The following is a 12,183-nucleotide window of genomic DNA, read 5'->3' as shown; positions in this document are numbered from 1 at the left end:
CTGGGCTAATTTAATGCTCTACCCAACTCTGAGGACATTCAGCACCCACCAAGTCATAATTCACAACACTGAAAACAAACTTCACCAGTCTTCGTAGTCTTACCAGTTTTGGTAGTCTACCAAAGATCACAATTTCCATCACAGCCTCAGTATCAAGGTACATCTGGCTTAGCGTCAGGTGGCCCTAAATTAGTCCCCACCCCCTTATTGTAACAGAAATTGACATTGTTCCATTGGATGGAGGCAAGCAGAGTGAAATATAAAAGTGGAAAGTGATGGTGAAGGGACTCTCAATGTGCCAGTGAGGGCCCAGCAAGTACACAGAGAGCTCTGCAAGGGTTACAGTGGTAAGAGGCCCCTCAGAGCCAAGGGCCAAAAAGCAGAGCTGAGGTGGCAGGTGGTCGAAGGGACAGGAGTGCAACAGGCTTCAGAGCTACAGGCTGCTTGTGACTATGGGTCTGGACTTCGCTGGCTACAATTCCGTGCACTGATCTATGAACTGGGCTGAGCGCTTCCAGGGGACTGTCAGGTGGATTAAATGAGTCGCTGCATGAAGAGTACCTCGCAGAGAAGGTGCTGAGCACATGTCACAGCTGAGGTAGCTCAGTGTCCTCTTGTCTGAGTGGAAAGAGAGACACAGGCTGGGGATACAGAACCTGCTGGACAACTGCAGCCTGGCACTGAAGGATGGGGTACACCTGGACTGCATCCTCCTCCATGCATCCTTGGCTCCCCGAGTCTTCTAGGAACGGGTCTGAATGCGCTCATTGGTGTCAGGCCCCAGCGAAAACATGTGTGACCCCACCCCCACCCCAGGTGGGGAGAAACAAAGCCTGAAGCATCTTCCAGTGCACTTTAATCAAAATTCCATCATCAGCAGAGTTCTTGTGGCGTACAATGTCAGGATGGGCGTGTCAACTTGGTCCTACGAATGGAATTTCCACAAATTCGCACTTCAAACAGGTATGAAAAATAAAATATATAATATTTAGCTTTATAAATTTCCCCACATAATCACATTCTCTTTAAAATAAATTACAATATATTAAGCATCTTGGAGTCACTGAGCAAGTGTTGGCTAAATGACATCCATTTTCTTCAAAGTTCTTTGGGGAAACAACCCATGGGGACAGATGCTTACAGGAATCCAGTGGATTAAAAACAGACACACTCCTCACAGTGGGCAAAATGTAAAAAATGAGAGCCTTCTCATGGCTATTCTCTGATGGGGAAAAATAAAGCCCCCAGGCCACACTGAATGGTTGTAGAAGCTGCACACGAACTTTTGGCACCAGATGAGTGATTCCATCAAAGCATGGGTCTGAGGAAGTAGTGGCAGAGGGCAGGGACAGCTGTTGTGGCTCTTCTCCTGGGCCCCCTCAGGAGGCAGCACCCCCACCCCATCCCTCCCCTTGTTTTGGGAAAGACAGGGGTTGTCTGGACATCTGGCCCTCCACCAGCTAGACTTTCTCACAGCGACAGTCTCAATGCACAGGACACGGGGCGGGAGGGACTGCTTTTGCTGCGTGCTCAGCTGACAGCAGGGATGCACTTTACACACAAGGGACACACAGAAGGTGCACGCAGGACACCAGGGATCTGGAAGGACAGGCAGGACTGGGCTGTGCTAGCATTTACACAGGTCTGGAGAGGGGCTTATGGACATCACTTCCGGCAGGAAGTCAGCTATTTGCCCACTTGTGGCTGGGGGCTCCTACCCAGGGGATTCTGGCACTACCTCTCTACCCCCAAAACCAAAATCTTGGGAAGGAACAAATAAGCCAGTGACAAACGATGCCACATGGTGTCAGACTTAGAGATTCCTGGGAACAGGTTTCAGGGTCCCAGCCATTGGGGCAAGAGGTTTTACACAGTCCAACTGGGGAGTAAGTGGCCCTGACATCCCAACAGGGATGGCCTGGTCCTGGCCTCCGGTGGAGAGAAGATGGCTACAAGTCCAGGAGGCGCTCCTCACACGTCTCCACCGGCCACTTGGAAGCCCCTCCGAACACATCCACGTTGTTGTCCACCCAGGGGATGATGTTGCCTGGCATGTTCGTGGAGCAGTTGGCGATGTTGATAATTTCCTGCGCACGAAGGACGCGGTCCCAGATGTTGAACTGGCTGAGCTCTCCCACGAACGCCTGTGTGGCATCAAATCTGCCCCCCACAGTGTCCTGGGAAACAGGGACAGGATATCCACCATCAGGGCAGGTTCACAATCACACACGTGCTGATTCTCCAGGAAGATGGGGGAGGAGGCCAAGACATTTCCCAGACTCCCCTCCTCTGACCAGGGAGTCTACAGGCCTCCAAAACAGCTGTACATGAACCACTCATTTTATACAGCGGAAGCTGGGGCCATTTAGGGTGAAACACTTGTTCAGAACTAGAACTATAGCTGTGCTTCCTAACTCTGAGTCACTCAGGGAAGCAGTCATGAGGGGAGGGAAGTGGGCTAGGAAGGATCCAGCCTCCAAGCCCCCAAAGCACTTACAGCCTAAATCTCAAACACAACTTCTTGCTCTCCTCACCTAGACGGAACATTTCCTGGAGGGTGTTCCAGGTCTCCCACTCTCCTCCCTGCACCCCCACATACCAAGCACCTGGCATTTCCTAAGTGCCCTGTGCTGGAAATCAGGGACAGGACCCCTAGCAAGTAGCTCCCGGAGGACAACAGCTCAAGCATCCCAAGTCACTTCTGCCCCAGGCAAAGGCAGTCCCAGCAGAGACTTGCACAGACACTGAGATGCTCTCTGCTGCCTCAGACTTGGAATGAAGCTGCAGCCCAAGTGACAAGATGATGCTGGACTGCAGGGGCACCCCTACCCCTGTGTGTCAGATGTGACTTTGGGACTGCCTGCACCCACCACCCCAACCTGGACCCTGCCAGTGCTGACCGTGTCCCCGTGCATCCTTAGCCCATGAGATAGCAAGGGTTGTGCCCACTGAACAGCCATCAGGCCCACAGCTGCTGGCCCCTGGAGGGCACCCACCTGTTCCTGCCCAAGGATCAGCACCCCGCCTGGCTTGATGGGGTGCCAGGGTGCCAGGTTCTCCCCAGTGCCAAGCTTCTCTCCATCCTGGAAAGCCTCCCACATGCCGTCCCGCGTCGTCCAGGTGATGCAGATGTGGTGCCACTTGCCGTCACTGACAAACAGGGGCAGCTGTGCAACCTGTGGGTGGCCACATGCAGATGAGGAAGCACCCAACACCCCTGGAGCCTGAAGTGGAAGGCCACCTGCGAGTCCCATGGCCACTGCGCCTCCAGGGCTACCCTTGTCTGCTGTGTGTGACACTCAGAAGGGGACAACGTCAGCAGGAGCCCCCTGGTCTGAACTAGACACTCACAGTACCCACCCTAGCTAAGCTAACATGAGGGGTGCACCCCCCCCACCTCAGCTGGCTCTGAACAGACCCTGAAGTCAAATATTCTCCTGTACCAGCTTCCTTGAGAACGGACCAGGGATCTTCTCACACAAAGCCCCAAATGTCCCTGGTGTCACTCAGGGCCCTGTGTGCTGGGGTGTGTGTGTGCCACCTGCCTGGGAGGAGGGCTGAAGGATGTCAGTGTGAGGTGCCAGGGGGCATACACAGACCACACAGAGAACTGCCAGTAGGCTGGGCAGCCTGGTTGTTGCCGCTGGTCTCCTAGCAACCCAAAGCCTCCCTCCAGGAATTAGATGTTTACAAGAGGTCTCAATGGAGAGGAAAACAAGACTCAGTCCTACCATGTTATTTAGAGCAATTAATCCTTGGTAGGCTCCACAGCACTTCCAATTTAAACAATCTCTACCCAGGGCAGGCAGGGAAATCCCCTGAGGGAGGGGCTCCTAGCCCCAGCCCACCCCTCCTTGGTGGCTGGGGAAGCCAGGGAGTTGGAACACACATCCAAATGCTCAAATCCAGCCAGGAGGACATGAGGTTGTGCTTTTGTTATGTTTAGTCAACTTCAGAAGGAAAGTTTGAAATGGGGGGTGCTGGGAGGCCCACAGCTGAGCTTTTGGGGAGGCCAGATTCCTGGGCCACTTTATCTGGAAAAAGCAAGACTGTAGGTCCAGGGAACAGGCCATGGGCTGGGGCAGGGGCTATATGAAGTCAAGGCAGGAATCTACATGAGGGAATTCTAGGTGGGAGAAGGAGGCACTGTTTTCTATATTTATTGGGATGCTGGTTACACAATGGTATGCATTTGTTGAAACTGGCTGAAATGTGTATGGAGGGGATAAATTTCACTGTATGTAAAATGATCTGCCCAGCCCCTGCACACGGAGACCTGCTCTCTGCTCCCCTCTTCCTTTGCTGCCTGGACCCTCTGCTGTCTCCTGGCCAGACTCACAGATTGGATCTCCATATACTACCACTCTCCCCACTCCCATCCCCTGCCCTCTGTCACACTCCAGAGTGGACCCACTCAGCACACAGCCACTTCTTCAAGGTGGAAAGAGCTGTGTTCCTCGGTCATTTCCTGTAAAGATTGCTGGGCTGTGTTAAGGGTTGGCCAGGAGCAGACTCTCCCTGCACCAGGTGTCCACTTCCCCGGGTTCCCAGGCCTGCACCGAGTGGCCTCACCTTGTCATTGATGAGCAGCTCAATGGGGTTGTTACCCCACTCTATCAGCACAATCTCGTTAGCCTGCCCTGGCACGGCATAGGAGAACGGGGTGCCGATGCCTGGTGAGGCGCTAGACCGCAGCCACAGGCAGATGGTGAAGGCGTACAGCTCAGGCAATGTCTTCTTGATCTTGCCATACAGGTAGTTGGTGCGCAGGGGGAGGGACACTTTGAATGCATCTGGTGTCTTAAATGCACTGTTTCCTAGGTGCAGAGAAGAGAGGCCACAGCTTGTTAGCCCATCCTACCCCCAGCGAGTCTCCCTCACAGCCCACTCTCAGGCAGTCCCTAGAGTGACTGGGTGCCCTCAGCTGCCAGCCACTACTTAAAGTGCTAACATCCAGCAGTCCTAGACTCAGCCTTTGCCTTCAGGAGGCTTATATCCTAGAAGGGAAGGCAGAAAGGAATAGCAGCAGGTGGTGGACAGAAGGGCTGGCAGGGACTCTGCTAGGAAGGCAGGGCCCGGCGGGGAGGGAGAGTGATGGCATGTCGCTGGATGAGATCCCCGTGAAGAGGTACCAGGAAGTCTGAGGCCCCAAGGAAGACTGGGTAAGAAAATAGGGGAAAGGATTATTTTGTAGGTAATGCACTTGATATATGTTACCAATTATCTATTTATTTTTGCAGTACTAAGAATTGAACCTAGGAGTGGGTTATCACTGCACTATATGCCCTTTCCCTTTAAAAAAATTTATTTTTCCTTAAATTGCTCAGGCTAGACTCAAACTTCCAGTCCTCATGCCTTAGAGTGGTGAGACTACAGGCATATGGCTGGCTTTATATTTTGAGACAGGGTCTTGCTAAGTTGTTAAATTGCCCAGGCTGAACTCAAACTTGCAATCCTCCTACCTCAGCCTCCTGAGTATTAGGATTTCAGGCACACACCATCACGCCAGGCACTAGCTCTGTCTTTTACAACAGAAACACAGGCTTCCCTAAATCCAGTGGAAAAAAATCTCTGGTCCTTTCTTAGTACTCAGTATTATTTTAGTCATATCTGAGGATCGGAAAGACTGAGGAACTAGGGAAGGGTAAGTTTGACTCTCTTATTTCACTAAACCAGAAAAAAATCTTTTCTTAGTCAAGTCTTGTTTCTTCAGAGTTCTCCTTAGCTCTCAGCCTCTTCATGAAGAAGTGGGGTCTGGAATCCATAGCAGGTGGGTTTGGTGACAGAAAGTCTCACAGCACCCACGCACTTGGTAAACATTTAGCAAGTGAGGAAGACCATGTCACCATGTCATACTAAATAATCACCACCACTGAAGCAAAGGAGTTGGGCTCTAGGTCTTGATGCTACAAATAACTCACAAGTGGCTAAGTCCCTTCTGTAAACTCTTCCCTTCCATTCGCCCTTTCTTCCCCAAGAGAGGATTGTTTCTTGATAATTTCCTATAGACCCAGATCAAGAGGAGGCATGTACATGCAGAGGTGCTCCCCCCACCCAGGTGAACACACCTGCTTCCAGAATTTTCTGGACCAATAAAGATGCTCCCTCTCCCCAGGCTACTCCTAGGTACACAGTGCTTTCCAAATGCTGGATAATGAACTCTAAAGTAGATTAAAGTAACTTTCAGTGTCGTCTTGGTTTAGGTGCAAAAGTACTTTAACAATGCCATTCCCTGTTATCTGAGACCAAAGTTTTCTGGAAAACACTACTTCTGTGAGTTGTCACAGTTAAAACTTTCCTCTTATTTGGGGACCAGGTTTCCTAGGAAAGCCTCCTAAACATCTTCACTCATTCAACAAGCACTCACAGGAGACAGCTGGCTGGATAACCTTTTACTAACATAATCCCCCAAATTTGGTTTCTATCAGGGTAAAGGGCCTTGTCTGTCTGAGGAGGGTTTTCTGGGTAGACCAACAGGCCCAGGATTACCCTTCCAGTCTCTCCGGATCAGGAAGGATGTCACTGATACCAGAACCTGGACTTCTCAGCATATACACGCGTGTGCCTCTGATTGCGCAGTCTCCTGACCTTCTCTAGCACCTGGGCTCAAAGCATCTTCTAAGGGCTAGAAAGACCTTGGAACCCAGGAAGTGGAGAGGCCTTGCCAGAGGAAGGGCAAGGGCCAGACCTTCATTAGGCTGAAGAAAAACAGACAGAAACAGCCCCAATCCCCTGGTTTTGCAGGTTACAGAGTTGAAATACCAAGACTCAGAGACTTATCCGAGGTCACATAGCTAGTAAATCACAGAGCAGGACCTGAAAGTCCCTCTTCCCCTTAGTGGAGCCACTAGTACTTAATCTTCAAGTGGCAAATGGCCACATTCTTAATGAAGGCATCATTATCTAATAAAGAGAAATGACTTCTATGCTTGAAGGTGGGCAGGCTTTCCAATTTAATAAGTCTCAGTATTAGTAATATTGTTAGCATGGTAACAACACATAGATTTAATTAGAGCTGGGAGAGCTGAGGGGCAGAAGAGGGGGTCCACACCCTGAAAGCTGGCACCCTTTATTTGAATAAAACAGCTTGGAAGTTCAGAGGAAACTTAGTTAAAACCAATTAAGGAATTAAAAAGCCTGACCAATAAATCAGAAACTGCAGGTGGCAGACAAGTCCAAGGAGGAGGGCAGGCAGCCTGCAGCTACAGGGAGGAGGCTCTGGTCTTTTTAGTGTCAAGGCTGCTTTCAACACTGAGCAGGGCTGCACCTGGCCAGCTGGCCCAGGCTCTGGAGCTCCCTGGGAATGAGCAAAGAAAGCTGGGCATCCTGGGAAGTCAGGAGTGCAGAGCACCCACAGGCTAGAGTAGGACAGTGCCTGCTGGGCTCATAATAGCCCTCTGCCCAATAGGGCAGGAGTCCTTACTCTTCCTCCAGAGTCACCACCTTTAATCCCAGCTCTGAGAAAATGTAGGTGTTACTTGCCTGGGACTTTAGTCCCTTGTCTGTAGCTAGTACATGCCATAGGGCTGTTGCAAGGCTTACAGGAGCTGGGGGGAGGTGGGGAGACTTGGGACTTGGCCAAGAACAGGCACAAGATGATGGATCTTAGGTCAGAGTCTCCCCAAGATCCCACTTCCTACATGGTTGAGTTCTACCTCCTCTGTGCTCAGCTGGATGCTTCTAAGGAACCTGGTACATTCTCCACTTGGAGCACACTTGGGGGCTAGGCATGGACATGTCCCTAGACAATGGTCACAGACAGGACCAATGTAAACCCAACTGTCAAGCAAAGAAACTGCTCAGCAAATGGTCACGTTTCTTAAAAGATTTATCCCAGAGCTAAGTTGACAAGGCATGTGGAGTTGATAAGGCATTCTCAACTTTGCACAGCACATTGAAAGACAGCAGGCCATGTAAATAGCTGCTGTAGGCCAATCCTCTGCCAGAATGACCACCAGGGAACCAGCACCCACCCCTTCCAGGACAGTTGGCTCTAACAGCTTTCAGTGAGAAATAAGGATGAAGAGAGTCAACGCCAAAACCAGGATCAATGGGCCTGAGTCCTGTTTCCTTCTGCCTGTGTATAGGCTGGGGAGGGAGAGAAAGTCACCAAGTGGCAGCTCCTGCTGACCAAAGCCATGATGAAGAAGCATGAGGTAGGCCACATAGTACTTGTATTGGTCTTGAATCAGAGAACAGAGAACTGAGGAGGGGGTATGTTGTTGCTGCACCTCCCAGCTAGTAGCCCACACTACTTTGGCCTCTCTCTCCAGAGGACATTTATCTGGTTGAGAAGTGAGCATTTTTCTCATCTGTGAAAAGGGCACTCCCATCAGGAAACTGGACCTCCCAGCAGTGAAGGACTCAGTGCACTGCCTGGCCCTGCTCCATTAACTCATTCTTACAGCAACTTGGCCACTGCACCAAGCAAGGCACTTAGCCCTGGCAAAGCTCTGCTCTCGCTCTATAGCCATCCCTTCTAAGGCACTAAATGACCATAGAGTGCCTGCTGCATGGCCCAAAGGAAATACTACAGCTGTGGCTGGGTGGAGGGACCTGCTCAAATGCAGTTAGATACGGCCCGCCCCTCCCACCAGGTGAGAACAGCCTCAGCTGCAGCTTCTCTACCTTTGGGGAAGGCTGAGACCTAATGAGTCCCCTGATGTCACTTGGCAGTAGAAGGCAGGCAGAGAGGAAACAGTTCTAGAAATTCAAGAATGTGAGTCACGCACATTAGACACACCACCTTCTTCTGAGAAGGCCAGGGAACAAAGGCTAGATCTTGCTAGTGGAAGAGAAAAGAAAAAAAAAAAAAAAATCCTGTGCCTCATGGGATAGGAGAGAAACCCATCCCCTTCTCCCTCTGGTCCTCCTGGGTCAAAGTGGCTGAAAGAGTCACTGGGCATTCTGCGGCTGGACATGCTCCTAGCAATTCATGAAACTGAATAATCAGAAATCGCCCATATCAGGTGAGTATACCTGACATTAAATCTTATACCCACTCCCAGCAAACTTAGAACTATATACTCAGGCCACTCTGCAATTTTTGTAATATAGTGTAAATTATCTAGGGCCTTTCATCTCTCCCTTTCTGGCTCTCCTGGGAGAAACTTCTTTACACCCACCTTGGTGTAAAGAAGGAAGAGAAAGATACACAGAAATTATTGCAAGGGTGAGTTAAGAAGGGATTGAAAGGTCCACACAGGGAGGAAGCCAGAGACAGGCTGTTTGTCCAAGGTGGCCCTGAGGTCTTTCAATTTCCCATGGGCAATGCCAGTGGGGCGGGGACTGATTCCTGAGATAACCACCGTCAGTCATCTTCATTCAGTCATCTTTATTATCTGCTCTCCCTACACTGAAATCCTGAGTCTGACCACAAGGGATGAAAACCAGGCCTCTTCCAGACAGACAAGCACAGCACCGTGTACCTCGCTCCAGTTCGGTCACCCTCTGCAGCAGTGCATTCAGGGTGCTCTCAGTCTTCTGCCGGTGAGCGGAAGTCTCATTGTGGAGCAGAGACTTCTCATCCTCAAGCTCTGCCACCTTGCGAAGCAGCTGCCTCTCCAGCTCCCCAAGCCGCCGCTGGAGCACCTCTCTAAAGTCACTGGGCAGCCCTGTGGTGGATGCATTGGTGCGGAGCTGGAGCTTTCAATCAGAAGAGTGGGAGAGAAATATTCAGGCTGGTGGAGCAGAAATGGTGACATATAGTTCCAGTAACATGACCACATAGGGAGAAACCTCCAAAAACTTATCATTAAATCATACCAACGGCTCAAAAGGCTCTTGATGGGCCCTTTTAATTTAATTTTATTTTTTGGGGTGGGGAAAGGATTTCCAAAGTCAGAGGATTTCAAAGTCAGACAAGAATTACTCTGCTGCAATATTTGAAACTTGAGAATCTTATTTTCCCTCTTTTTTAAAAGCTGTTTTTCTCTTCTCACTAAAAAGTCAAAAATTAAACTGACACCCATAATTCTATGTCAGGTACAAACCAAAATACAGAGAGGACTTTTTTTCTTTTTCCTACAGAGTTAATTAGTGATACTCAAAGCTGGCGAGCTTTCATCTAGAAATGAAAACAACCTCAAAGTTCCAGAATGACGCAAACGTAAATAACTATGCTTGCAGAGACACCGCTGAAAAATGACAGGCATAAAATCTCATGAGTCTAAACTCCAGAAATCTTTGTTTTTAACGCTTTTCCTAAATCCTCACTTTCTGTTTCTCTTACACCTCTGCCATTAGCTCACTGCTGCCTAAGCCATGAGCCCTTGGCAAACTCTTTACCTCAGTTCTGTGTCCAAGTGCTCCAAATTATGAATTGCAGAAAATAGAACCTACCTCATACTGTTCATTGTTGCAGGAGTTAATATTAAATAATTTGCCTGACTCATATTTAGTACTCAAGAAATGTTAGCTGTTAGTAATCATAATGACTCACGGGATGTACAGATGCTAGAAATACTGTATTTAGCTCTCATGCCAAAAGAAACCCTCCAGCAATTCGGCAATCATTACCACCTGTAATTCAAACCTTGCCTTGCTAATAGGTGTTTTGATAAACGCTATTAACAGAAATGTCCACACTTCTTAAATAGGGTGGAAAGTAAAGAGGAAAATTAATTGAAGATTTTGCTTTCAAAGTTCCAAACTGTAGACATCTTTCAAGAAGGGAAGGTAATAAGATCCCTTCCCCCAAAGCAATCCGGAAGGGCACCTTAAAATGGTCCAAGTCTGTAGACAAGCACCTTGGAAGTTATGAGATTTACTTAGATGTGCTTTTGGGGGTCGTTGGTGACCCGCCGCTGCGCTATCTTTTCTCGGCACCCTCCCACCTCCCCTCCGCCCGCCCCTCCTTCCCCGCCCTCACTTCCTCTGGTCCAGCCGACCCAAAGTGAAAAGAAACCACCAGATGCCCGAGGCACCTGACCGCACGAGCAAGCCTCCGAGACAGACCTTGGCACAGCCAGCCAGAGCGCGTCCTGGTCCTGGATATTTCGTGCCCGGCTTGTCCCTCCGGGGTTACCAGCCAGGACCTCCTCAAGTTCCCCGTGGAACCGGTGCGTAGCCCTGGCGCGCTCGGGGAAGGTGGACGGTAGGTTAACCCTTTGCTTTCCAACAAGGAGACGAGGAAGGGTGGGAGGGAGAAAGAGGTCTGACTCAAGTAAACTCCAGACTAAGACTAAGACTAAGACCAAGGCCAAGACCCTTCCCTTGACCTGTAACAGTTTCTCTCGCTGACGATCTCATGTACCCGCTCCTCTCCCGAATCCTCCACCCACCAGCCGCCGAGGGCGTCACCCCCTGTATTCTCCACGCACCACTACCTCGAGGCTCTCCAGACGGTCCTTGAGAGTCTGCAGTGAGCGGCTGAGCTGCTCCACGACGTGGCCAGGGTCCCGCGGCAGGTCGCCCATGGTGTCCTTGCCCGTGGCCCCCGAGCCCCGCCCCTTGCCGCCTGCCAACCCCTCGCAGCGCGCCAGCTTGCCCGTGAGCTCGCGGATGGCCTCGCGCTGGGCGCCCAGCGTCTCCTTCTGCTGCACGACGGTCTCGCGCAGCTGCAGCACCGCGGCCCGCAGCTCCTCCTCGGGGCTCAGCGCGCCGCCCTGCATAGGCATCGCCGGTAGCGGGCAGCCGGCATGCACAGCCTCCGGGGGCAGCGCGGTGCATACGAAGCGGTTGCCGGGCACCGGCTTGTCCTGGGCCCGGGCGACCACGGCTAGCGCCACACCGGCGGCCAATAGCGCCAACATCCCGCTGCTGCCGCCGCGCTCAACTCAGCATCCGCGAACTGGAGGGCGGGTGCCGTCGGGGCGCTGGCAACTGGAGTGGCCGCGTGGACGACACAGCCAAGACCTCTTGCTGTCCTATAACTCCACTGGCCGCCTAGCGCAGCGGTCTGACTGGGCTCAGCCGCGCGCTCTTTCTTAAGCGGAGGGGGCGGGAGACTCGGCGCGTGGGGCGCGCGCCGCAAGCTCTGATTGGTCCATCTGAGTGCGCGTCACGCTGGGGGCGGAGTTGGGGGCGCTCCTCAAGGAGCGCGGGGTTGTTGGGTGGGCGCGTGGGCCGAAGCCTCAAGTGGGAGTGTGAGGTCCCAGGGTCCCCAGGAAGGGAGCCCTGAAGTCCCCAAATACCTCAGTGCCCTGACGAACGTCGGCCGGCCGGGCTTAGGCACTCCTGGAA

The 12,183-nt window shown here is 51.5% G+C and overlaps 1 protein-coding gene across 1 annotated transcript; it reads right to left on the bottom strand.

Annotated features, from left to right (window-relative positions):
- Positions 1-848: 848 nt before the first annotated feature.
- On the bottom strand, positions 849-11,879 carry Nptx2 (neuronal pentraxin 2). The gene is made up of 5 exons (XM_004629634.3): positions 11,328-11,879; positions 9,429-9,645; positions 4,573-4,817; positions 2,997-3,176; positions 849-2,177 (listed from the first exon to the last, which is right to left on the bottom strand). Exons 1-5 carry the CDS (start codon positions 11,751-11,753, stop codon positions 1,950-1,952), a joined length of 1,296 nt encoding a protein of 431 aa, XP_004629691.1. The 5' UTR covers positions 11,754-11,879; the 3' UTR covers positions 849-1,949.
- Positions 11,880-12,183: the final 304 nt, after the last annotated feature.

The sequence above is a fragment of the Octodon degus genome, unplaced genomic scaffold (genome assembly GCF_000260255.1).
Source record: "Octodon degus isolate 3935 unplaced genomic scaffold, OctDeg1.0 scaffold00031, whole genome shotgun sequence".
NCBI classification, from domain to species: domain Eukaryota; kingdom Metazoa; phylum Chordata; class Mammalia; order Rodentia; family Octodontidae; genus Octodon; species Octodon degus.
The sequence above is the reverse complement of the archived record's forward strand: the minus strand, read 5'-3'. Positions and strand labels throughout refer to the sequence as shown.

Excerpts from the sequence above, each read along its gene's own strand:
- Nptx2 (XM_004629634.3), bottom strand. The coding sequence starts at position 11,753 with ATGTTGGCGCTATTGGCCGCCGGTGTGGCGCTAGCCGTGGTCGCCCGG. Across the intron at positions 3,177-4,572 it reads AGCTGCTCATCAATGACAAG|GTTGCACAGCTGCCCCTGTT; the intron begins GTGAGGCCACTC and ends GGCCACCCACAG. Across the intron at positions 2,178-2,996 it reads TGATCCTTGGGCAGGAACAG|GACACTGTGGGGGGCAGATT; the intron begins GTGGGTGCCCTC and ends CCTGTTTCCCAG.